The following is a 27,687-nucleotide window of genomic DNA, read 5'->3' as shown; positions in this document are numbered from 1 at the left end:
ATCCTAGGCTTTAGGGCATATGGATATTTTACTGTCTACATCTAGAGCAGCTTGCCACTGTAAAGGTACATCCCAATGATGTACCTTCAAGGGTACATCCAGTGATGTTCCTTTTGTTCAGGCATCAGTGCCAACCACTGAGAACAGCCTTCTCCTTAAGATTCTGGGAAGAAGACTTTTGTCTAGCTTGGGTCACCTGTCTACCTCTTGCTTAGGGGAGGACAAACAACCTTAATTTATGGTCCCATCAAGACCACAGCAAAGGGGGCGTTAACGCTACAAAAGGAAAGCAAGATGCTGTTATCAAAAAAAAAAAAAAAAAAAGAAGCAGCAAGGAAGCATGGCACCCAAATATCTACCACTACCTGAGGCTTTCATATGTAGCCTCTGTGCGTTTTCACCTGCCTCCTCATTATACCAAGGCACGTGGGAAGGGCTGCTTTGTTCCCTCCCCATGCGTCCCCACGAGCTGCATTAAAAATTGAATTTCCCACCTTCAAATGAGGTTCCTTATATTCACTGTAATCCGATTCAACCTGTATTTGAAAACGTGTAGGGTGGGGTTATAGGGTCCCTCTGGGTCCTGCCGGGTCCTTTAGCATGAGCTGGGTCCCGTGAAACCTTAAGGACAACCATGGTGCATGTAACCTTGCTTTTGGTGGTTTGGCACATTTTACAGTTTCTTATCTTAGTGAAAAGGCTTCAGATTCTGGGATTCCTCCCTTTTCCTGGGCAAGTCCTCCCACTCTACCATTTACAAAGGCAGTTATTAAGAGCTCTGATGATCCTCGAGACTCTCACACCAATTCTCTAAGATCCTGAAAGAGAAACAGTCGTATTGTTTTCAGCTTGAAGAGGTTTCCTCCCACAAAATCACCCTTACCCAGACTCAGGGGACATGAAGAAAGGTAGGGTTGTACATGGCCTGCTGATGCTGGGAGGGGGTCCACTGCCACCAGTTGTCCTCCTGGCCCCCCTGCCTTCTCTGGGCTATCCCCAGTTCTTTGCATGGAGCCGGGAGTGGGGCAATGAGAGTACCTACAAGTGAGGAAGTCCTTGTGAGACTGCAGCCCCCTCCCACCCTTGCCCGTCCACAAAAATATCCCAAACTTCTTCAAACCAACATTTTCATCTCCAGTTTTTGAATAAGTGAAACTTGAAGCTTTGATGCCTTATTTATTTTAAAATCAAATTTAACTCCTTCCCACACAGCCCAGATGTTCCTTCATTTTTCCTATTTTGACTTCCTCTTGACATGAAGGATGAATGGTGGAAATGAGGGCCAGAGAACGTGTCATTGCAGACAACGCTGTGCTCCTTGAAAGGTTCATGACCTGTGGATTCCCCCAAATCCTTACCCAGAGCTTCTCTGACACCTCGAGACCCTGGTGATCTTGCATCTGAACTTGAGAAATGGGTGAGCCTGCTAATTTCAGGCACCCTCTGTCAGCTTGCATATGCTGGCACATCACAGAGACGGATGAAGAGCCAGAGTAAAAATCAACCTAAAATAAATGGTATTTGAAGACCTTGAAGCAGATTAATTTAGACATGGTTTGAAAAAAGAGTGGATTGGCTTTTTTTTCCCCTTAATTTCTTAGTTGGGATTTGGAGATTTTCTTTTTTTAATGGTAGAGCAGAAGATTCAAATTCTATCCCTTTAATTTCTTACTTCAAATTGCTGCAGAGAGTAATGAAGGCTCAACTTGGCTCAAATATTTTTCCTTTGTTTAGAGCAGGCAATTAGCAAGGGGACACTCGGGCTTCTGAGTACAAGAGAGCTCGTTCTACTCTCCTAGCTCCCACTGCAGAGAGAGGGAGAGGCAGATATTAAACACTGTTCAAAAAAAATAAGTAAAGAAGAGCCCTGGTCCTTGAACTACCTCTAAAAGATATCCTATTACAATTTTTCAGTGTTTCCTAGGAAACCAGTTCAGTGTAAAAACATATTCTTTGTCTTCTGCTCTTTGCAAAATTGTTTGAACCATCATATCTCATAAAAGGTTGCTCCACCGGCAATTTGAACAGCATTAAAAAAAAAGCTTAATCTGCAGTTTGCTGCACCAATGAAGGTGATACACCTTTATCGGAGGCTTGAATGCTTCAGACTGTATTTGCTGAAAATGGATAAGATTATGCCATTATTTCTGAAGTGTCTGTGAAATCAAATCTTGTTGTCTTTTTCCCCTCCACATCATGTCTTTTTTCCCCCAACATACCCACGTTGCATTTAAAAAAATCTCCTTAGATGGTTTTAGGAGATTCTTCTCAGTACTTACACAGCAGAGCATCAAAGAAGAGAGAAATAAATCTCTCTCTCTCTCTATCTATCTATCTCCATATTCAGCACATACGTGCTTGGTGTCCAGCACTGATATGCTTCTGTGTCCCCAGTGTCATCACCGGGTCACAATCCCCTAATGCCCACTCTGCTGTCTTGGGTCATCTCTGATTTATCTTCTACTATCATTGCATGTTTAGTTCTTATTGTGGTTTTGCAGATTGAGGTATTTGAGTGTGTACTGGGGTGGGGACCTCATGAGGGTCAAGGGTTTAGGGCACTGTGAGATTTGTTTGTTTGTTTGTTTTTGACACCTGAAATTTCAGTTGCTAACTTTATCTCATATGTGACAGCCCTTTGGAAAACAGGAGCAGCATCTCCGCAGTACTGACGTGGGCGTGCACATACAGAATATCTGCAACATGGGCTGCAGGGTGTTGTCTGCACCACTGGAAGAGTGTGTCGCTGAGGGATTAATCTGACTCCCATCCCTTGTATCATTAATCACTTAGCTTCCTGCAGTGTTGGCTGTCTCTTGGTTTCTGATAGGCACTCTTTGTCATGTTAAAAAAGCATCCCCAAGCCCACGTCACCTAATAAGACACAAGATGATTAAAAGCACTGGCTATGGGCTTCCCTGGTGGCGCAGTGGTTGAGAGTCCGCCTGCTGATGCAGGGAACACGGGTTCGTGACCCAGTCCGGGAAGATCCCACATGCCGCGGAGCGGCTGGGCCCGTGAGCCATGGCTGCTGAGCCTGCACGTCCGGAGCCTGTGCTCTGCAACGGGAGAGGCCACAACAGTGAGAGGCCCGCGTACCGCAAAAAAAAAAAAAAAAAAAAAAAAAAGCACTGGCTATGGTGTCACCCAAATGTACATCCTGGATCCACAAATCACCAGCTCACTGAGTATAGAAGTTCTTTAATTGTCCTGTGCTTCAGTTACCTTATCTGTCAAATGGAAATGACAAAGGTAGGATTCTTGTGAGGATTAAAGGAGCTAATGCTGGGAAAACACATAACCCAGTACCTGGTACCTGGTGAGTGTGTAATCAGTGCTACTATGACAACTGCTAGCAGTAATTTTGTTTCTGTGTGGACGTCTGTGGAAACTCAACTCTTACTATCTTACGTCTGATGATAACTTAGTTTAGCAAATTTCTTGGGCACCTACAGTTTATCAGGTTTGGTGTCAACTGTGGACTTTCAAAGGTGAAAAAGATTCAGTTCCTGCCCTTGATGTGTTTATAGTCAAATGGAGAAGCAAATCTTTCCAATGGATTGTGGTACAAATTAGAAACCTTTATGCACAAGCTGCTTTGGGGGACGAGAGAAGGAAAGCCCAGCTCTGCCTGGGAACTCAGAGAAGGCTTGGAGGAGGCAGGGTACCTAAACCAGATGTTGATGTAGCAATTGTGGTGGTTGATTACATTTCATTTTTGTAAACGAAATGTTTTTATGTGCACAGAATGTGGCAGGCTGCTGATATCCTGCAGTATCCATTCCCCCTTCTTTTTTTTTTAAAGTCCCAGCACACGCCTGAGTTTTAGCAAAGCACAAGAAACTGAAGTTTCCCAGCTTCCATTGATGCCTGATGTAGCCCTGTGATTACACTCCTGTCCCTGGGATGTGCTAAAGAGTTCCGTGCAACTACTGGGATTAGCTCTTAAAAATGACTGGGGAGGGCTTCCCTGGTGGCGCAGTGGTTGGGAGTCCGCCTGCCGATGCAGGGGACGCGGGTTCGTGCCCCGGTCCGGGAAGATCCCACATGCCGCGGAGCGGCTGGGCCCGTGAGCCATGGCCGCTGAGCCTGCGCGTCCGGAGCCTGTGCTCCGCAACGGGAGAGGCCGCAACAGTGAGAGGCCTGCGTACGGCAAAAAAAAAAAAAAAAAAAAAAAAATGGCTGGGATGCTCCACCACTCTCTCCTTTGCTCTTCCTGTTGACTGAGAAAATGGCACAATTAGAAACGCTTCTTGGATCCTAAGAAGGAAGACACACATTGAAAATTGCAGAGCTGCCCCACCGATGCTGGATCATGTGCTTTGGGGCTGTTACATGAGAGTGAAATAAGTTTCTATCTTTCAGCCTCCACGTTCTGCTGTTACTTTTTTTCAGTAGTTAAATCTGTACTTCCTAGCGTATGGTGTCAGGCAGTGAATTAGGAATTGGGACGCTTGCTTCTTGCCCTCAGCCCTGCCAAGAAAGAGCAGCGTATTATTGAGCCACCTCTCATGTCATGATTTCATCTTCTCCAAAAGGAGAGAGGGGTGTTGAACTAGATTTTTCAGCACCGTGAGATATATGATAATGACTCTCACTGACATTTTTGGTATTAATGCTTTACAGTTGTAACAAAGTAGTTTTTCTTTTGAAAGAAATGTCACAGACTCTTGGGATGAGACATCCCAAGGGGTGGGCTTGGGACTGAGTGAGTGGTACTTCCATCCAGGCTAACTGGAGCCGAGATTGGAAACGCTCTGGACCCGGACAGGGCAGCACTGCAGATGTGCACAGGGAACATGGCCGTGAGGGTGTTGGCATAAAGTACAAGTCACCAAAGCAGACAGGCAATCCAAGACCGCCAGGCGTCATGCTGGTGCCACAAGCACTGCCTCAACAGCAAAGGCAGTGAGTGAACCTACAGTTGTGCTCCTTGCAGTGCTTTCTGGGGCCGGTTCTCGAGGCCAGAGAGTCCTGCCCAGAGGCACCAATGGGGCCAAGGAGACAGGAAGAGTCCTGGCAGCAGGGAAGGCAGGATTCGGTGATAGGACAACCTGTTCTCCCCAGCCAGCCATCTGAGAAAGGAGCAGGAGCACAGCACTGTAGTGTCTGGAGCCTCCAGGCCTCCAAACAGGCATCATGTGGCCGAGATGGCCGCAGCAGTGAGAAAGAGCCAGAACGCTATCGGGCCAAGCAGGGCTTTTGTTTAACGAGGTCTGGCTGGCTGCTGTTGTTGGCAGATAAGGAGTGTTTAGGGGAGAGAGAAAAAAGAGACATTTTCATTATCAGCAGGATGGGGACTCAAAGTCATTTATTTAATTTGATGATTTAAAGGACTAGGATCTCATTTTGGATGCCAAGTTGGAGAAGAAGGATATGGTGGGATTTCGGGTTCTGTAAGCACCAGTAAACGTTCACCTCATGTGACTTTTTTTTTTTTTTTTTTGCGGTATGCGGGCCTCTCACTGTTGTGGCCTCTCCCGCTGCGGAGCACAGGCTCTGGACGCGCAGGCTCAGCGGCCATGGCTCACGGGCCCAGCCGCTCCGCGGCATGTGGGGTCCTCCCGGACCGGGGCACGAACCCGCGTCCGCTGCATTGGCAGGCAGACTCTCAACCACTGCGCCACCGGGGAAGCCCCACCTCATGTGACTTTTACACGCTTCTGTGAAGTAGACGGGGCTGCCATCATTGTCTACTTTTGCACATGGGGAGAAGGACATGCCAAGAGTTTGAATGAGTGCCCCACAAATGGGGAGGCCAGCTCAGACTCGACCCACAGACTCACAATGAGATGCACTTCCTTCTCAGCTGCTTTGCCTTGTGAGAAGTGAGAACTCCAGATTGCCAGATGAGGGCTGACTGTCCCTAAGAGCCTCTAGGAGGCTGGCCTTGGTGGGCCTGGTCTTGGAGCACCTCACCCTCATGGCACCACTCCCACTGAGCGCTGCTCTGTCCCTGGGCCCAGGCTTGTCTGCTGCTCTAGCCAGGTAATTAGAGAGGATCTTTTTGGGTCACTCTTTCCTGAGGACAAAACAAGCCCTTTGGTTTCTCAATTAGAAAGCTCAACAGATTGAGTGACAAGGAGAAGGTTTTGATCCTGCTGTTATAGTCACCTAATTAAAATGAGAGGCAGGTGCTCCAACACCTAGTAATTTTCACCTCACTTACTTTAGCTCCAGTTACAGCCCTTCCCTACTGACTTACACTGTTTTAATTACAAAGTCAGAAGGAAATATGACTATTTGCCTGTTTCTATTCATACATATCAGTCTAACACATTATCTTTTCTCCCCAAGCAAGAAATGTGATTGCAGGCCTTCTCTTCACCCTGGAGACAGAGGGGGATAAATCTTTCATTCTTAAAAGTAAACACCAATAAGAATTCAACTCAGCCAACACCTAATCAGACTTCAATAGACAATTTTGTTTCAGAAAACAACTGTATCCTTTTCCCAGGAATGGAGGAGGCAGGTCTTCAGAACCACTGCATTTGGTATTGTCTTGGCATGCACACTTTGGAATAGAAACCTTCCTTTTCAAACTTAATCGGTTATTGACTCGGACCCTATAGATCAGGGAAAGTTAATCGCATCAAAGGTCGTTCAGTTTACCAAGTACATAAGTAAATAGCACTGTGCAGCAGTTGGAATTATGTGTATATTTTATACCAGAGCTACCAAAGTTGGTGCCAGCCAAGCCTTCATCTTTACTAAAAAGCATATTTGTGTACTGAGAAAAGGCTTGTGGACTGGGAACAGGGCTTCAGCTGGCAAACAAATAAACAAACAAGCAGCAACGCTCCAACCAAGCAGAAGGAAAACAGTGGGGTTAAGAAGGGTGATTTTCCTCTCCCTCTGAGTGAAATCTGTCTGAGGTTACCAGTTGAGCAGGCAAGTGAAGATGCTGGCTTCCTCAGAGTGCTATGCAATAGCCCGACTCGGCGACTGGCTGGGCCGCGCTGCCCCCAGGGCAGGAGGGAGGCCAGCCACCCACTCCAGACAAGAGGGCCCTGCCTCTTCTGCACCATGTGCCCTCATACCAAGCAGCATATGAACTCTAGGACGGCCAGTCTGCAGCACTGGCAACATGGAACGTGGGCAGTGATGTGGCAGATAGTTACCTAGGTGGAGGCCATCTCTACCTTCTGTCTCCTATTGGGAGAATCATCCCACCGTTGACATCAGAGGTGATGTTGAATTGCTTAGTTGGTACCCATAGTGCCAAAGTGGCCAATGGGACTAACATGAGAAGTCAGCAGGGGTATTTCTTTTTTTTTTCTTTTTGCGGTATGCGGGCCTCTCACTGCTGTGACCTCTCCCATTGCGGAGCACAGGCTCCGGACGCGCAGGCTCAGCGGCCATGGCTCACGGGCCCAGCCGCTCCACGGCATGTGGGATCTTCCCGGACCGGGGCACGAACCCGTGTCCCCTGCATCGGCAGGCAGACTCTCAACCACTGCGCCACCAGGGAGGCCCAGCAGGGGTATTTCTTACTTACCTCTTCCTCTCATACTTACTTTACCTCATTCTTCTATGAAGGGAAGGGTAGGCAAATTCTTTACCCTTCTAGGTATAGGGCATTTCTTCGACACTGTTCCCAATTAAGCCTGCCTTCTCTTTTTTTTTTTGCAGTATGCGGGCCTCTCACTGCTGTGGCCTCTCCTGTTGCGGAGCACAGGCTCCGGACGCGCAGGCCCAGCGGCCATGGCTCACGGGCCCAGCCACTCCGCGGCATGTGGGATCCTCCCAGATCGGGGCACGAACCCGTGTCCCCTGCATCGGCAGGCGGACTCTCAACCACTGCACCACCAGGGAAGCCCCAAGCCTGCCTTCTCTTAAGCTTCTTAAATTTCTCTTGTGCTCTGTGAGGCTTGGGTAAAATGAAGAAGCCCTGAAAGCCAGGCCTTTCATCTTTGTCTTCCACCTGAGGCAGCCCGTGTCACTGCCCCTGAAGTGGGAGGGTGCATCTCAAGAAGGGAGGTCACAGAATTTGGCTTCAGCTCTTTCTTTTCCTGCTTTGTTGACAATTCCTCATAACACTGCTGGCATCAGGACTTTGCAGACGCAGGAAGGAAGAGATGTATTCTTTAATGATGGAAAAATATGAGAGCACAATACCCTTAAAATAGAATGTGTGCGCCTGGCCTTTATTTTGGGGACTTTATTGTTGGTAGCCGTCTCTCCTGGGAAATGCTCTTGGGGGGCTTTCCCCCTTTGGTGAAACAGAATAACTGCGTAACCAGAGGTGTCCCCGAGAGAGCTGAGGGGATGATGTCAACACACAGGTTTTGGAAACGGGACTCCATTTTTATGTCGATCACTGTTCCAATAGATCCCTCCTCTCCAAACTCCAGTTTCTGTAAAGTGAGGATAATCATACATGTGCTGTTGCCCACCCCACTAGGCTGTTCTGAGGATCTAATAATATAATGGACAAGATTATGTCTGCAAACTATAAAATGCCCCCCACGTAAATTGTCATTGTCATCAACAAGCAGAAGTCCTGCTCCTCTTGGGTTGGTACCATTCCACTTTTCATCTTTTATGAAGTAAAAGTTAGCCCTATTATTGAAATTCGTGCTTATACACTGCCATGGGCCAGGTCTGCAAAATGTTCAGTGTCCACACCTGAGAACTAAGTTTCTTTTTCTTTTTTTTTTTTTTGCGGTACGCGGGCCTCTCACTGTTGTGGCCTCTCCCCTTGTGGAGCACAGGCTCCGGACACGCAGGGTCAGAGGCCATGGCTCATGGGCCCAGCCGCTCCACGGCATGTGGAATTTTCCTGGACCAGGGCACGAATCCGTGTCCCCTGCATCGGGCAGGCGGACTCTCAACCACTGCGCCACCAGGGAAGCCCCAGAACTAAGTTTCTTACCCTCTCTCTCAAACACCCACTTTCTCACTACCCTGTAACATGGTCAGGGCAGGTGTCATGATGAACAGGATAACAGAGACCGTTCAGCTCACGGACGGAATTTTCATCATCTTCCTCATCCTAGGAGACCCCTGGGAATCCTGCTGGAGTTTCTTTCATGTTGGTTTTCTGGCATTGCTGTTGTATCCAATGTCACCTTCATCTGTTTCTTTGAAAAATGAAAATCATCAATGAGAAAAATGCCTCCAATTTCATGGTTACTTACTTTCCCCTTCATTAGCATCCCCTTATTTGGACCATTATTGCAGCTCCTCAGCGGGACCAGTAACTTGCTCTGGGGATGATGTTAGTGATTCTCAAGGGAACATCTCCTTTTATTTGAAGAGATTAGGAAGATTAGGAAGAATAAAAAACTGCTAGTCACCTCGGTCAGCATCCATGGGCTGCCAGCGACCCGTGTCCAGGCCCCTCTGTAAAGATCTTGACTGTCACTCCTGAGACTATAATTTATGACAGTTCACATATGACCAGAAAGTGCTGAGGTGGAACGCATGTTTTACCAGGAAGAGGGGTGAAAGACCTCCCAAAGGGTCCACCTTCAGCAGACACTGGTTCTGACCCCTGTGACATGTTTGGTATTAGACCCCAAGAGGAAAAAGCCTCATGACAGCAGCTGTTTGCACATGTGCGCAGGGATGTGTTTGCAGAGGGGGATGGGGAACTCCCCACCACTCATCTGCCTCTCTTGATTTGCTCAAATTTCATTTCCATTTGCTAGAGGGACATCTGCACATTTTTCTGCCCAGTCACATTTAATGCACATCAGTTCAGATATAACTCTCTGTTGAGGTCAACTGCCCCCCACCTCCAGGCATCCCCGGGGGGTTAGAGCTAAGGATACACAATAGTCTAAATGGAATACTGAAGATCCCCATCTGTCTGGCAGGCCCGATCAATAAATGTGAGCCCTTCCTCCCCAATTCTGTACAAGAGACACATCACCACGTGGGTTTAAGACAGGCGTGAGGTGTGGGTTTCTAAGGGTTACTGAGTCCAAGCACCCAGCTGTCGCAGTGCTCAGCCAGGACAAGGATTACGCTCGTGATTGTGTTCTTTTGTTACTGAAGGTCTTTGAAATTCCCCTACCCCTTTCCCACGAGCAAAATATCCCGTGTCTGAAACTGTAGGTGCCTTTCTGACACTTTTATTTCACTTGCTGAATGACTTTTTTGGAAAGAGCTTTTGTTCAGGCAGTCAAACACCTAGGCACTATGGTTCTGGGCATCTTGTTTGGCTTCTGCCAACTTAGGAGACTGAACAACGAGACCAGTTTGTGTTTGCTTGACATGGCACTTAAGGAAAGCAGGCAGGTCTAAGACATCAGCTCTGGCCCCGTGAAACACCTAGCCTATTGGCTGTACTGGGACAGCCACTCCTGAGAGCCAACAGTCTGAAAACATGTGGCAGAAGCCACCAACCCTGTAACAAGCAAGCAAGCAAACACAACCATTAAAAATCTAGGTTATGGGCTTCCCTGGTGGCGCACTGGTTGAGAGTCCGCCTGCCGATGCAGGGGACACGGGTTCGTGCCCCGGTCCAGGAGGATCCCACATGCCGCAGAGCGGCTGGGCCCGTGAGCCATGGCCGCTGAGCCTGTGCGTCTGGAGCCTGTGCTCCGCAACGGGGGAGGCCACAACAGTGAGAGGCCCGCGTACGACAAAAAAAAAAAAAAAAAAAAATCTAGGTTATCTGAGGCACTTCTCAAGCCTGAGCAGGGACATCCCTGGGGCCCCAGCTAAAATACAGGCTGCACCTGTTCAGCCTCTGTCACCTCTTCACCAGACAAGAACAAAGCTGACTTCAGCAAAAGCCACCATCCCAAGTATCAGGTTGCACTGCAGGGATTGTCTACAGCATGATCTGAGCTCCAAGCGACCCGCTTGCCTCGGCCCAGATGAAGGAATTTGGGATGCCCAGCTGGAGAAGAGTGAGGCGTGTCTGCAGGCGTTCCTGTGACAAAGGATGGCAGAGTGATTTGGAGATGAGTTTGGGAGGAGCGAGTGTCAGGTCTTTTTAGCTAGCATTACTCTAATGATGTGACTGAAGAGGGCATAAAAGACAATAAATTCGTCCTTGGAAGAGTGTTCTGCTGCCAGCTTTGGGATCGTGGCAGATCCTTTCACTCAATGGACCACAGCTTTCTCATTTTTTAAAATGAAAGGGTCAGACAAGCTGTTGGCCATTCTCTCCATTTGACATTTGGGTATAACCAGGCAGGGCAAACCTGTCAGTCACGTAAGGAGAAGGAAGCTCTTCTGACCGGCAAAAGAAGGAATGGTCACAGAGCTGATTCAGTTCTGTCTCCTAAAGAATCCGAAACTGGATGTGGGGTTTTCATGCATTGCTCCTACCAATTTGGCATGCCACTGGGTACATTGCCCGGCAGCCAGCAGCCTCTTCCTGGACCATTTCCACATTACTGCCAGGTAGCTTTCTAAAGCACAAACACATGTGCTTGTGGCTTTATAGACTCCAAATGCACTCCACTGCCCATCAGCTAAAATCCTAGCAAATGGTCCACAGGCCTCTCCTGATCTGACCCCAACCCCCTGCCCAGCCCTGCCTCTGTCAGGCTCTCTCACAGACCCTGCTCAAGGTCCACTAAACCTTCTGTGTCCCAATCACAGCACCTTCGGCACCTTTGTACAAGTTTACCCTCTGCCTGCCCTAGCTGTCCAGAGAACTGATTCTGTAAGGACCAGCTCGTATGTAGCCTCGAGGCCCAAACCTCTGGCCTTTTCCTCAGCACTTTGTTCCTGTCTCCCAATGGTAATTACAGAGGCCGTGTCCACCTCTCCTTATAAATGAGGAGGCAGCAACTATATTCTAGTCAACTTTGTGCCTGACAGAGCCTCGCCCTATGGGTGGGATTCAAGTAACACAATTGGAAATGAATTATCAGAAGGTGACTAGACGATTGTAAGTGTAAATTGAGGTCCACCCGCAGCTTCCCACACTCAAACTGACCCAAAACACTTGTAAAAAATTATTTCAGAAGGTCAAAAGTAAAATACTACAGCTGAAGACTTATTTAAATAACTGTTTTAAAAATATTCCAGAGGGGGGGAAAAAGCCCTGATCTAGGCATTTCAAAAGGCTACCCTGCAAAATAAAAATCAAGTGCTGCATAGCACTATACCTCCGACCGTGTCTTCTGGCTTACAAGAGATAGATGTGAACAAGGAGTAAAATCCTGCACCCTCCACCTTATTAATATGTAAAAAGGCTGAAGTCACATCTGTGCAAGGATCTTTTTTTTTTTTTTTTTTTTTTTTTTGCAGTACACGGGCCTCTCACTGTTGTGGCCTCTCCCGTTGCGGAGCACAGGCTCTGGACGCGCAGGCTCAGCGGCCATGGCTCACGGGCCCAGCCGCTCCGCGGCATGTGGGATCCTCCCGGACCGGGGCACAAACCAGTGTCCCCTGAATCGGCAGGCGGACTCTCAACCACTGCGCCACCAGGGAAGCTCAGGTTCTATTTTTGGTGGACCTTACATACTAAAATCCTAGCCTTGATCTCTTAAACTATCAAGCCTACCATAAATGTTTGATGATGAACAAGCCCATAAAAAGAAAATGCATAAAATGAATTGAGGGAGTCAACGCATGCTCTGCCTTTTAATTACCAGTGGCTTCTGCTCTGATCCTGCTCCAGGCTGGGTGCAGGCAGAGAGAACACATCAATAATTTGGGGAGCAGGGTGTGGGTATTGCAGACAAATGGGTCTAACTACGTTGTGATTTATGCTTTTGAAGCCAAATAGAGATGGAGGAAAGATGAGCATCCTAGCCAAAAAGGGGGAAATTATGAGATAAATAAAAGCATTCAGGACACAAAAGAGAATGTAGAACAGTCTTGCTTTATTACTTTTAAGTAATAAAGAGCCTTTTCCTTGCCTTTTTGTCTTTTTTTCCCTTCTTATTTTTCTTTTTTACAACATACATTAAGTCGTGAATCAGATGTTAGGGGGTGTGGAGATGGAAGGAAAATTGGTGACATCACAATATTTTTACAACTTTACAACAAATATAAATCTGAGTTGGTTGCATCTACCAGTGTCTAGCAAGGGTGGAAAGCAAAGGCACACTCAGGTTTATGGACCCTCTCCCCACACGCTGTGGGGAGCAAAAGAAAAAGGGAAAACACTTAAATGCAGAAGACCAGCTCAATATCTGCGGGCATTTTAGGGTTAACACCGCAAGTGATGGGTTGTGGGATACAGGGACTGGGGTGGAAGTTTGACACAGGACTCTGTAACACAGCTGAGGCATTGATGCCCGTACATGGGGACGAGAGAGCAGGTGTTGCACCTCAATACTCCTGGGAGTGAAGCTTGGGGAAGAAGGTAGCAGGGTGATATATACCCATCACCTTCCTAAGTTCCACATTTCTAAAGAAAATAGAAGAAGACAATATCTCTGTTCGTAGCAAAGTTTCATGGTTTCAGGGTACAGAGTTCACGAGGTGTGAACATTGATTCCACTAACAAAACAAGCAAAACAAAAACATAACACAAAAATAACAAAAACCTATCCCGAACAACAGCAAAACTGCAAGGGGTGTTTCAAATAAAAGGCTGTGCACGTGCCCTTGGGACACACCCAGGTCTCACTCTGTTTATGGAGGCACCACTTTTCACAGCCGATTCAAAATTATACCCAACTGTCTTTTTTAGAAAGTTTTTTTTTTTTAAGACAAAACTAAACCCAGAAGATCAAACTGGAAATGAAAAAGAGACAAAGAGACCACTAAATATACTGTTTAGCTGTTTTAAAAAACTGATAACAACCAACAATGCTCACAGTTTACAGTATGTTGACAATTCTTTTGTTCGTGATTAGAGTAAACAAAAGTCCCTTGTGTGTGCTTGAGCTAATGAAAACCAAGGGGAAAAACACACGCCCAACCCCCTCCCCCTACAAACAATAACCGCAAAAGGATAAAGAAATTAAAAAAAATTAAAAACCTTTTGCCCCAGTCAACGTTTTTGTAGCATCCATTGTGGTTGGCCTTGTACTTGGAGTTACTCATTAATCACAGCAGGGACCAGCCTGCCTGCATCTATTTCCATGTCATTTCTTTGTGAGCATTGCACCTGTGTGCTGCGCACATGGCTTGGAGACTCCACCCAGGTGCCTGCCCAACCTCACTGCTGTGTTCTCCAGGCAGTGGACACAGCAGGAATGAGGACTGGGACGTTAGTCCCTTTTCTGCTGGCTAATGAGGATATCATCATTTTGAAATGATCTGAGAATACAAGGGAAGCAGGGAGATCTGGAGGAAGAAAGGAGATTTGCCACCCACAACACTGGGGTCCACGCTTGGCAGCATGGCCAAAGGGTGGTTGGAGTTGGCACGACCAGAAGAATGTGTGAATCGGAGGGTGTGGTGTCGCCCAGCTTTCCCAGGCTGCAGGATTGTAACCATCACCACTGCATTTTCTTCCATCTGCTGGACACTAATCTTCCAGAGGGCTGGACTGGGGGTGGGGGGAGGGAGGGTTAAATAAGTATCTGCATTTATTTCCAAAGGGGGAAAAGTTGATCATAATGACAGTTTGCAAGTGTACACAACTCAGGGTGTAAGGCACAAATTTACATGTGGAAAACAGGCTATTCACAGATGTAACCCCACGAAAAACCTGTGTGATCAAACCATTAATTGATGCAAGGTAGCAGCCAGCATATTAATTAGTTCACACGGTTGGTGGATTTTGTTTTCTGTCTCACATGCAAAGTGAAATGAGATGGCGTATCACAAGCTGGTGCCTTCACAGAAAGTAGGAACCACTGACAAAGCCATGTTGGCAGCAATGGGACGCGATGTTCCATTCTAAAAGTTCCTCTCCTGGTTGCTTTAGAAGTTAGGATCTGGAAGGACTTTTAAACTAATTACTCTTTTGCATGTTATAAGCCAGGGACCTGACCAGCAAGTTAAACTGGTAGATTTAAATAAATATTCCCCTCTTAAGTTTTTCTTTAGCTAGATATCAGTCCAAACACAAAGCTCAGAATTCCAGCTGCAACTTACTTACTCAGTGAATATATTGTAAAAATAAACTCAATTATTCCAGTTAATGGATTTCGCGTTAAATAGTTTAACTATCAAGGGACTTTCTGAAGAGCTGTTCAGAGGATGGTATGTGGAGAGTCCTTTTCTTAAGGAAAAAAAGTGTGAAAAATAAATAAAGAGTTACTTGCGTTAACGGTCAGGTTATTTCATTAAAAGAGAGGAGCAGAAATTTATGACATAGTTGCCCAACATGGCATTCATCTGCTATAACAGAAAGCTGTAACACTGGTGGGCATTTCACAGTATCTGCGCATAGTAAACTTCTGCCCTTGTTAACGTCTGAGTTAGAATTATCAATGAATTCTTTTTAATTTTCATGATTTTTAAAAATGTATCTGTTTTGCAGGTTGGAACGCTAGCCCAGTTGGGCAGCGCTCGGTGCAGTCATGGACACAATGTTGCAATTGCTGTTCAAGCGCGTGTGTGTGCACGTGTGTGATGTGCGCATGCGCGCAGGCTTGCGCACAGGCGCACACGCCGGGGGGTGGGTGGGTATGTGCTTTTGGCTCATGTTTGTGATGCTGATTGAAGTCTTTCGTGAGTCCGACCTGTTGCGGGGTGTGGGGGAAGAGTGAAGGAAGAGAATGGAGGTGAGTCCCGCGTCGCGAACCTTCACCGAACAGCTTGGCCCAGTTTTCGAGAGCCCCCCTCCACCCCCCCGCGTCTCAGGGGAGGACCCAGCGTCCTGGGCGCCGCCGCGGCCGTCTTGGTCGGGTGGGTACTCAGCAGCCGAGAACCTTGCCGAGCTGAGCGGGCGCCTAGCCTTTCCTGCTGGTTCGACACCTGACCCCTCCCCCCAGGGATTATGTACACGCGTCGTTGGGCTTCATGGAGGTGGAAAGGGGGGCAAAGGAAGGTTTGGGGGGCACGTCCGGCTTTAGCGAGGGCGTGCGCTTCAGCCCCGCCCGGGTCAGTGAGTTGTAAGCGTTGAGGCTGGGCTGCCTCGAAACAGTCACGGCCTGGCCCGAGGGCTGCGAGCTGTGCACCTGGATGGAGTCCACCCTCTGCGGGGCGGGGGGTGGGTTGTCTCCCCGGCCAAAGCTCTGGTTTCTGGAGAGGTGGGAGGAATTGGAGGAGTTAGTATTGTTTCTTTTGAGCGTGGCGGTCTGGTGGCTTCTCGTGAGCGAGTTCGTGGGGTAGCTCCTCTTATAATCAAGCCCGTAGGACGAGGAGTGGTGCATCTCCAGCCGCTTGCTCAGGCCGTTCTGAGATAGGGAGGCTCCGGGAGGACCCAGGGAGGCCTCCCGCTGGGGGACTTTGGGGGGCAGGCTGTCCAGGTTCTCCACCAGGTTCACCCCATGGTTGGGACTCTTGCTGCTGAGATGTTCCTTGATGGTCTTATATTCCAGGGTGGCCGCCTGGTCCTCCAGCGCCAACTGGGCCACCTCGCTCATTTTGGGCTGGTCCACGTACTCGTGCTGGTAGCCCTGCTGCGTGATGGGCAGCACGACCACGCTGGGGATGTGGCTGGGGGAGGCCCGCAGGGGCAGGTCGGTGGGGATCACGGGGGAGCCCATGGGGGGCATGTCCTTGGTGCAGGCGTTGATGAGGTTCTGGTTCCTTTCCCACTCGCGGCTGCCGCGGTTGGGCTTGCGCTTCTGCTGCAGCGTCGGGGTGGACTCTGGGGTAGGCAGGGCGGCCAGGTCCAGGTGGTGCTGGTCAGCCTTGATGAGCACCTTAGCGGTGTTGCTGGGAGTGGCGAGCTTGCCGTTGTGCATGAGTGGCGTGAGGATGGCCTCCGGCTTGGGGTCTTTGGACTGGGTGTCCCCAAAGAGGCCGCTGAGCTTGGTGACGCTGCTCATGGAGCCGCGGCGCGAGTGGGCGAGCTCCTTCTCCTTGCGGTGCACGGAGGACATGTCTTTGCGACGGTGATCGCAGACGCAGTAGACAATGATGCCCGAGAAGACGGCTCCCATGACAAAAGCCAGAATGACCGCAATGGCCAGGAGGGTGACAGGGACGAGCTGGTCGTGGCCTTTGAGATAACTCTCCCGAATCACTCCTGCAAAATACATCGCATATGGTGTTAAGAAATGAAAGCACACCGTGAGGCTGATTTTTGTTGGGCATGCACCCAGTTAATTAATAACAGTAAGAAGTGACAATAGCACCTCCGCAGAGCTCGTTTTCAAGACACCGTTTGCCAAACGATAACTAATTAATCCTCCCCGCCCCACCCCCCAGTATGTAAATAGACTTCAATTGTTGCCCCCTTTGTGTTCTGAAAGTGTTTGCCCCTCTTTTCAAGTACAGGCTCTTTCTACTTTGCTTCACTCCGTGGAATATGGAAGTTTTTCCTTTCCAAAATGTATCCTTCTTCCCCTCTCATCTCTTTTCAATCTTCCCGGTCCTAAAACCGCGAGATATTTTGAGTCTGGGGCAATAGGCAACAATTTTATGCATGTTAAATGAACAAATTGCACACCACTCCAGGCTTCCAGGGACTTTGCTGATGACTTCCTGTGGGCAACATGGCCTCTATCTGGAGAAAAGCTGGTTAGCATTTCAACCAACTGGGGGAAAGACAGGGTGTATCATTTATAATGTAAGAGAATAGCTAAAGCGCACAGATTACAAATGTTTATGCTGATTTTGCATCACCTCTACAAGGGGAAAAAAAAAACTCTTGCACACTCAATTTCAGATAAATATGCTAAATGTTTGAATGAAGCTCTTCCCTTACTTGAGCTGAAAGAATATTTAGAAAAAGAGACCATTTGGGCTCCTGTAGTGAGTTTGAGAAGTGTCAGGTATCATTATTAACAGCTAGAGTTTTCTGTCACGGTGAAATTCTTCAGCAAAGCTAATCTCTTCAGTTTAATAAAAATTATGTGGCTCTACCTGTCAATAATCTTACACTACATAAACCAAGATGCTATGTTTCTGAAGAAAGTGGCTTTCCCTGTTCCTGCTTAATTAGCCACCAAGCTGAGAGACTCTAATCAAATGCAAACACTGAAGCTTTTATTTTTTAGTACCAAGTGAGAATACACATCACAATTGTCAAACCTTACGTGCTTGATGCAGTAGCTAAAAAAATAAAATCTCAAATACCTCAATTCCTGCCTCTGGAGAGTGAAAGAACATGAATACATTAGAGGCTCTGCATGGGCTGAGGAAATGTAAACATTGTTCCTATTATGGAAATGATAGTAAGACAGAAAATGTACCTTCTCTGGTCTCAGGAGACACATTTTTCATCGACTAAACCAACTCTTTCTGGAATATGTTTAATGTGTTTTACTGGCAGGTATCAGTGGCATAGAATTAGAATGAAATGAAATAAAAATCTCTGTCCCTTCCCAGACCCACAACACACAGCCCTTACACTTCTGCTGAAATGCTTTGTGTGTCACAGCTGAGACCCTGAAGAAATGCAGCTTTGTCACGGAGTTTTTCTGCTCAAATATTTTGATTGGTGAAGCAGTGGTTTTAAATCTCAGAAACCTTAGCCTGAAGAAGAAAACGTTCTCTTTCTCTTTTCTTTGTGAACTCGCCTCCTCCCCCCAATTGTGACATCACAGTTGGTTGCTGTGGAAATGATTGTCCTGTGACAAAGGATTGTGACTTCAGGTGGGGGGATAAATAGAAGCAGCAAATATCTCTTGAGAAATAAAGATGCTGTGATTAAACAAATGCCCTTGGTAGTGAAGGGCGGGGGAGGTAATTCACCCCAGGGAAAAGGTAGTAAGACAATGAACAATTTCCATGTGTGACACTTGTCAGATATTTCAAGATTTATCTTCATGAACTTTAAAGGGGTAGAAACTGAGAAGCAAAAACGAGCAGGAAATTCAGTTGTAACTCACACCTTATATGTTGTGGAGCTCCCCAAACAGCGGGGTGTCTTGTATCCAAATATGTTTTAATACCTAGTCACCAAGGAAATGTGCTAATGAGAATTTCTTCCTTAAATTTGCATTTCCTTGTTGTAATGCTAAAATAGCAACTGATTTTCTTTCAGTTTTGGTTTGGAGTGGGTTTCTACTGAACATCATTTTTAACCACCTACATATGATGGCACAAAAAATGTACACCTGTGAATAAAGTGGGTTTAATTTTGCTTATTGACTTGGTGATGTCACCGATGCGGGGTACTAAATTTTTTCATAGCAGTGGGTATTTCGTGGGTCCCTTCCAGCCAACTGTATTTATGGGGGCTGAGCCTCTCCAGTAGATTCGTACTTGGGATAGGTAGTTATCTACAATTGACTTTGGGATTTTACAATTTAAATTACTATCTCAACTTAAGAGAACCATCGAGGCTAGAGCAATCCATTTGCTTCATTTATTGTTTAATTGGGAAAACTCCAAAATTTTAAAGTTTATCCATTGCTTCTTTACTTTTAGCTCCCAAATAATTTTCTTTCATGTCTGAATGTTCTTAACTGTCTTAGACTCATGGACCCCACTCACTCTTTCAATGGGAAAAACTCTTTTAGTGGATGATATTTGAGTTCAGGTTTCTGGTTGTTAACAAATCAAGCAGGGTCTGACCTTTGAGAAAAATAGTGTCTCAGATGGCTTTCTCTGGCTCATTTTGTTATGTAAATAGTGTCCTTAAAAACCTTTCTGCATATACATCCCTCTTGCGTATAGCTGATTCACTTTGTTATAAAGCAGAAAATAACACACCATTGTAAAGCAATTATAGTCCAATAAAGATGTTAAAAAAACCAACCAACCAAACAAACAAAAAACCTTTCTGCATTTCTTCAGCTTTGAGATATCTACCGTGAAGCAGGTGGCTTCCCTCATCCACCTGTGCACATTCAGAAACCCCATGTCCAAAGTTAGAAACAGATCAGAGATTAAGTTGAAAGGAAAGTCAAGAAGATAAGACATTAGAAGTTATTTTTGGAAAATGCCTTCCAAACTTAAAGCTTTCTACTTATATCATGAAAAAGGGCAAATGATTAAATCAACTTTTTGCCAATGGTCACTGCACAGGATTGAACACACCAGACTTGTCAGTGAGGCTGGGGGTAGTGCAACACTAGAGCTCTCCAAAGGCCTGGAGTTTTAGGCTCCCATTTACTGCTGGGTGACCTTTGGGCAAATGACTTAACGTCTCTGGGCCTCAGTTTTTCCCATCTGTAATGTGGGGTTAACACACTTAATGCCTTACTGTGTAGTTACAAGAATCAGTTTAAATAATGATTAAGAAAGAGCTTAAGTGCTGTAGTTTGCTGGACAAATCTAAAGGTCAGAGGAAGCCACAAAAGAGAAATGGTGGGTTAGTAGTTCACCAAGGGCTTAAGAGTAACAGTCATAGCTTCGCCATTAGAATCCATTTGCTATAGGTCTCCCAGGCGAGGGATAGACCAAACCTCCAAACCTTCGGCTGTCCAAATGTTGCCAAAGGATTGCCAAAGGTCAATGAGGCAACATTAGGGAACATGTACCTCTGTTTCAGGACTGCCTATAGGTCCTGAGTTTTGAAATAAGTAAAACAACAACAGTGGGAAATGTTGAGCAACACACAGTGATTATAGACTCCTAGTGGAGGAATAATAATCCTGCAGTCAGCTCCTTGAGGGCAGGGACCATATTTTATATGCATTTATAATCCTAACCATCCCCAGGGCTCTTAGGTCAGACACTTAATAAGTGATTATTAAAGAAATGGGTTTGCAGTACATTGTAGAGACATTTTTTTAAATGGACTTCTAAATTTGGTGGGTCATCTTTGGAGTGACTATGTATAACCTTGCTTCTGAAATCACAGAAACATATCTCTAATCATACAACAGAATATAATCATACTAACATCCATTAGGCAAAAGAATCTATAAAGGTGCTCAGTATATATTCAAAATAATAATAGGATAAACTGTTTTTTAAAAAGGAAAAGACATTTGTTCTGGCATAACTCCACAAGAGAGGGTGAGGGTAAATGGGTTATTTGTAACAACCTGAGTGCTCCAGTAGAATTGGCTAATTCAAAACAAATGCATCTTTACAAAGGGCACACAAGGCTGGGGCTGGAGAAACATCATTGCTTCAGGTGCTGCAGTGAAACCCTGGGGAAGTGGAGGGCCTTTGTATGGTGGTATACTCCCTCCCCAGGTTCCCCCACTGTAGTGGTGGGGGGGAGTTGGCTCCACCCTGGGCTGTTAAAATGCCTTCCTCCACCAACCCCTGGGCCTTCTGCGGTCACCAATTGAAAATGGGGCATTAGTAATGAAAACAGTATCTGAAAAACCCTTTGCATTGATTAATTAACCGCCAGCTATTTCTCACCAGTCATGAGGTGCTAAATGGTTATTCTTTCCACCTTCCTATTGCAGGAAGCAAGACACACAATGGCTTAGAGATTTCTCTGAAATCATGCCTTAAATTGGGAGAACTGAGAAAGAATAGAATCTCCACTTTTTTTTTTTTTCTGAGGTGCGAGAGTTTTCAGATGCTGCTAGAAGAAGGTCTCAGAGGGGCAGTTTGAAGCCCTTTAGAGGCTGAAGCAATGAAAAGATTACGAACAACCCCGACCTCCAGGCCCTACAATATTGTAATTCAAAATAAGAACAATTATAAACTGCAAAATAAGAGGAAACCCAACACAGTTCTGATTTTTCCTACGATGACTATGGCAATGCACTCTGAAATTTCACACATCAAATTCTTTATTTAAATAATGGTTTTTGGTAGCTCGCAGGTACTCTGTTGTTGTCTCTAGTCTGCACAGGGAACCCAGCGCCAGGCTCTGGGACAGCATACCTCAGAAAAGATGCTCTCCTAACTCAGGGCTTGATGGTGATGTTGTTGGTGCCTTGACTGTCACTGTCCTGGACTAATAAGATTGTGGTTGCAAGCATCTTGCAGCAAACATTTACTAAGCACAGATGAAAGTACTGTGCTGGGTTTTGGGGAGACAAAGGTGAAGGAGGCACAAACCCTGAGATCCAGTTGGGGAGAAGGTAGGTGCACACACATCAACTACATCCAAAGTGCGGAAGCATCATGAGATGCATTGCTTCTACCTAATATGGATGGGCAAAGGCTTTATGTAGGAAGTGACATTTGAGCTAAGTCTTTAGGGTGCATAGGATGTCAGCTCAAGTGGAGACAGCAACAAGAACCAAGGCATGGAGGGGAGGAAAGTGAAGGTTGTGTTCAGTAATGGCCAGTGGTCCAACTCCCTTCTAGTCTCTTAGCTGTAGGCACCAGCCTCTCGGCTGCATTTGCACTTGCTTCTGGGCTGTCACACAGGCTGCTCCCTCTGCCCGGAATATCCCTGCTTACCTCCCATCCCACTGACCTTCTCCTTTAGGTCTCAGCTTACATGAGGAAGCCTTCTCCAACTCCCTCAAGCCAGGTTAGCTCTTCCTTCTATAAGTGTCCCCAGGGCTCTGCACCTCTCTATCCTAAAATCATCACTCTACTGAGACCTGCTCTCTGTTTGTTTTTTACACCTAAACTGCTCCAGACAGCTCCACGAAGGAGAGATTTCCCGCTGAATCCCCAGGCATAAAGGTGCTCAGTAAAGAGCTGTTAAATAAATAGTAAATGAATGCATGAATGAATGAGTACTTGCAGGGGAAAAATAGGAGTGAGTGCTAAACACCATTTGGAAGCAGGCTGTGAAAAGCCATGAAAGTCTGAAAAAGATTGGAAGGAAAGTTATTGGTTAATCTACCTGTCATTTTCAACGGTCTTCTTGCTTGAGAAAGCTGACCATCGAGTCAGAGCGGGGTTCAGCTTACTCTGTTTCACATTGAATCCATTATTGAAAAAAATACAGGCTTGAAAGAGTCAGTACCTTTGCATCAAAAGCACAGCCAGTCTACTTGAATTTATTATTACTGTTATTAAAATTAAGACTCTGTCTTCAACTGTACTTATCCCCTGCATCATACAGACATACCTGGGAGATGTTATCTGTCCTATGAAAAAATGAAGCCAAACAGACAAAGAAAAATACATGAAATCTATTGCACCTATTAAAGTAACTCCCAAGGAAGAGCCCTACCCATCCCCATCCCAGTTACCTTGCTAAGTACGTGAGGCCTTAGGCAGCCAGTACCTTGAAATGGTTAAGTGCACACTTTTCCTCTCTCACCCGTTCATTGGACCGCCTGTTTCAGAGCTGCTGTGATATGATGGATGTGTCTGTCGCCATAGTGAAGTGATTAATAGGCATCTGTGTAAAGCGGACCTGGTGACCACAAAGACAACAAAGCCCCTGTGTGTCCTTTAGAGAAATATGCAAAGGCAAAAAGGCCGATGGACATTTCCTCCATCGTGGAGCCAGAGCAGGGTTCGTGTTGGGTCTGAGAGCTAAGAAAGCTGGCAAAACACCAAGAAAAGCCCTGGAGTGGGATGTCCTAAAAATAGACTCTTGATTCTGCTTTGTAGTAAGACAAGCCTGTAATTCCCTTGAAATCCTCATAACAACTTGGGTGGATGGAATCTAACAACCCAATCTTTCTTGTTTGAAAATCGTATTGCAACAAAATGCCAGCCTCACAGTCCTGCAAGGCAGTATGAATGAACGAAGGAGTCACGGGCCAAGCATCACCCTGCTAACCACAGAGGGCCTGCTGTAATCCCTATTAAAGAGAGAAAAAAACAAATAGGGGGAAAACCCTAACTGGAGACAATTTATCCTCAAAGCCACACCCCAGCCCACAGAGATGACCACACGGAAAGTGCAGTGGGAGCCCTCTGTGGTTATCTCGGCAGGAAGCAGCCTTCTCCTTGTCTTACTGCATAATGCGAACCAGATGGCTTAGAAATAAACGGAACTGCCAGCAGCCGTGGAAATGGACTCAGAGTTTATAACTCAAACCTTCCTTTTTCTTTTATTTTCAAAAAAAAAATTTTTTTTTTTTTTTTCCTCCTGGCAGGCTGAAGATTAGGTGCCGGGAGGGGCCGTGGTCTCCAAGATGTATCAAGTTCATGACTGACCATGCCAAAGTAGAGGCAGCTTCCTGGCTGTTTAATACCCTCAGTTCAGAAGCTACTTTAAAACTCACAAATTGAAATGATACTGACTGTGGTTGTCTGCAGATGAATCCACTTCCAGTTCTATCACCTTTGACATTGATACATTTTTACTTGTTGGGATGCCCTCACAAGAGGGAAAGGGAGAATGAGCATAACACTTCGTTTCTCCCTCTGTGCCAGCGGGAGTTCCGGGTCCACCGTGCCTCCTCTGCTCCACTGGTTTAGCCTCGGCACTGCCAGGGGGAGTGCTACACCCAGAGCGGAGATTGAGGTCTAGACTGGGGGTCATGATGAGATCATTTTAAAAAGCCACGCTCGGGAATGTTGATCTGTGGTTCCATGTGTTAGGACTGTCACTGTCTTTGTAAAGGTAATGACTATTTCAGATGGGCAAGGTTTTAAGCAGAATTTGCATGGTTTATCTTCCTTCCTTTTGAGGTTTTCTTTCCAATAAGGCTAGAAACCCAGCATCTAAATCGTTTTTGAAACCAGACAAAGCATTTCTGTTTTCCAGCTTCCTGGTCCCATCTTCCTTTGCTCTCTTAAGAGGCATCAAAGCTACAAAATAGGGAAGTGGATCTCCTTATAAAATTGTGAAATTCAGGTGATTCTTTGGATTATTTGCAGTGCTTTGATTTTTTTTTTCTCTGCCAAATGAAGATAAAACAAATATGAGGAAATAGGTTTGTTTGAATGCTCCTAAAACTTAAACTTGCTGGAAATACAGTTCTTGGGATCTGGGTTATAGATGGGGCTGGGTATTATTGGTTAAGAACGTAAATCTTGAGGTCATAAAGATCTGGGTTCAAATCTTGGATCTATAAGTAACTAGCTGTATGATATTGGGCATTGTGCAGGACACATGTTAATGTTCAATTAATAATGTAAGGGGAGTGTTTCTAGAATTTCTGACAAGTTACCTTCCTTCTGCATGGTCCCAGATAGGCTATTTTGATGGAGCACTTTGGTTGGGTACCAGTGTATTAGCCAAGAATGGAGAAATGAGGATTTAAAAATACAGCAAAATCTTGGAAAGTGACCTTAAATAAGATAGCCCATACAACTTGGAAGTTGTCCTAAATCAGTATTACTCAGCATCAGCATCACCAGGAACTTATTAAGAATACAAATCCTTGGGTCCTACTCGGACCTTCTGAATCTGAATCTCTGGAGGTTGGGTTCAGAAATCTATGTTTTAATATGGCCTCCAGATGATTTGTATGTTCACTAAAGCTTGAGAGGCACTGCCCTAAATGATATGAATAATATTCCAGAAAACAGAATCAAGGTGTTATGCTTTAAAGTCCAACCCCAGACACCACTGAGGCAGTGTATAGCCAGACTTTCAAAATTATTTGTAAAAAAATGAATAAATAGTCTTCCTTGATGTTCACTAAAGTATGGCTCTTTAGTGGGTCTCGTGTATTCTTGCAGTTGCCGTATTCTGACAAAGAATACAAAATTGATAAGGTTTTATTGGAGAGACAAACACATCCCTAACACTTTCCCTTGGTACCTGACAAAAGCTTGACATATGGCCTAAAATGTTGTACCACTACTTCTGTAACAGAATCAACCCAATATGCCAGAGCCAAAAGCTGCTGGAAAAATGCACATGGTCTCTTTATTTGCCTCAGCATAAAGACAGGGGAATTGCTGATGCTCCCCATCTCTGTCACAGGGGCCATCAGGTAGTGTGGTTGGTACTAGAGAGCCCAGTCAGGACTGGGTCCCAGGGACAGAAGAAGCAGAAGCTTGGTAGGAACTCACTATTGAATAGAGCAACCTCCTTTAAAGCTTGTATCACATGTCACCTTGAAATCAACTCCACTCAAGCAATGCACAGCCATCAAGCAACATCTGATAATGATTCAGGGGAATCTTTTCCCTTACCTCTCCACGATCAGACAAGAGAATAAGAAACTCAGGAAGATTCTTTTCCTTTCTTTTCTGGATGGAAGGAGGGACCTGAGCTCATGTTTCATTCCCCAAATTAAGGTCCCGCTTTACAGTAATAAAAATGCCTGGTACAAAAGTGCCCTCAGCGGAGCTCCGTGCTTACGTATCTGCTGAGTTGTACTGAGTCTGCAAATCCATAGAATTACATAAGACATTTTAAGTTACATTAAATTTCTGCTGTGTGCTTTTAAATCATGGAGTGCAAGACCCATCATCACTTACGGTGTATTTATTACCTAAACAAATGTCAGATGATTGTGTCCAGTGTTATCTATTATTTAAGAATAATAAGAGGCTATAGGACTGGAAACAACAAGCTCTGATATGTCCAAAAGGTTAGGCATAACGCAGTTTGCTGCCTTACAAATTTCTTGACATTTTCCCTTCTAATAGAGCATTGTCAGTGGTGACTATACTGAACTTCCATTATTTCTATACAGTTCATAATGGCTGCCCCTGCCTTTAGCGAAGAAATCTAATTGCAGATACATATTTGAAAAAGAGTGCATCTTTTAAAAAATACAAATTTTAAAAATAATTGCAGTGGGAAATTCCTGTTATCCCGTTAAAAAGGAATCTCTTTACAAAGATAATGCCCAATTGTAGACTTACAAGAGCTTAAGAAATACTAATTAAGGATGACAAACCTTCATGCCGCCCATTATTAGCTTTCTGACACCGATTAAGAGCTGTGTACTCTGTACCCAGTATATGTGAATTTATCCAACTGCGTTTCACTAGTAGACTCCAGGGCCTTTCTACCACTAAAGTGCTGGGAGACTGACCTCTGATACCATTCTTGCAGGTCTGCTCAGGCCCGCAGTGCAGTCCACGTGCTTTGCAGGACTTCACCTATTTATTACTTGCACAGCCTGTGTCTCTGGGACCAGCGAGTGGACACAGCTCTTCTGTCCTCTTTCTCTCTATGGCAGTGGCATGAATTATGTATTCTGAGCAACTCTTGCAGCTTTTAAGGCCATTCTCATGTATAATGTCAAGAAAAGAGAGGCTGTCCTCAAGAAATTTCCCGGTTACCACTCTGTTGCCCTTGCTAGAGTACTTTGTTGGTGGAGCAGCAAGGTTTGCAAAATAAAACTTGTGTGTTACAAGCATTTTTTTTTTTAACTCCAAGAAACGAGGCTATCAGAAAGACAGTTTTGAGACAAAGCTAATATTATTTTCCCATTATCACACATGCTCCAAAATATGTGTCGACTCTTCACAATTTTATCGTTAGGACAAAACAAATTTTAGATGAACACAGTGCAGTTGAACCAATTAAAGAGCCCATTTTTAACTACACCAGATGTTCAGTTAATACGATCATGCCTAACCTAGTCCCTGTAGTCCTTGAAAGTTCCATTAAGCTGTCAGAAAACTTTGTCATTTGTGTGTGTTTTTGTGCAAAAGATAGGAGGGAATGGAAAAAAAAAGACTGAAGGAAAAGGGTGGGAGCAAAATGAATTCATGTCAAGGGTGATGTGGCTTGAAAAAGTGGCTACAGATTAAAGTAAGTAGCACTTTTAGAAGGTGAATTGATTTTTTTAATACCCGAAGGTTTAAGTTGCTGATTTTAAAAGAAAAAATTAAAGTCTTTATAACCATAATTTAAGTTCTTCATTTTTTTTTTTTGAGAAAATGATGTTAGGTGAAGAGAAAAAAGTTTAACTGGTATCTCTAGGAAAGAAAATTCAAATATTGGTGTTCAGATTCAGGCAGGCAGGGAGATGAAACAGCTTTCTACATGGCTGACATTTAACTTTTTTTCCTTCTACT

General features: G+C 45.5%; 1 protein-coding gene across 3 annotated transcripts in view; it reads right to left on the bottom strand.

The window, feature by feature from the left end:
- Positions 1–15,809: 15,809 nt before the first annotated feature.
- Positions 15,810–27,687, bottom strand: part of SEMA6A (semaphorin 6A) — a gene marked incomplete at its 3' end in the record, with an annotated part of 60,047 nt that continues 48,169 nt past the window's right edge. For all 3 annotated transcript variants that reach the window (XM_079703934.1, XM_079703935.1, XM_079703936.1), the window contains one exon: positions 15,810–17,008. In XM_079703934.1, coding sequence (XP_079560060.1) covers positions 15,810–17,008 — 1,199 coding nt within the window. The remainder of the gene's footprint in view (positions 17,009–27,687) is intronic.

This window comes from Hyperoodon ampullatus, assembly GCF_949752795.1.
Source record: "Hyperoodon ampullatus genome assembly, chromosome: 4".
In the NCBI taxonomy this organism is placed as follows: domain Eukaryota; kingdom Metazoa; phylum Chordata; class Mammalia; order Artiodactyla; family Ziphiidae; genus Hyperoodon; species Hyperoodon ampullatus.
Note: the sequence above shows the minus strand (reverse complement) of the source record. Positions and strands in the feature narration are given on the sequence as shown.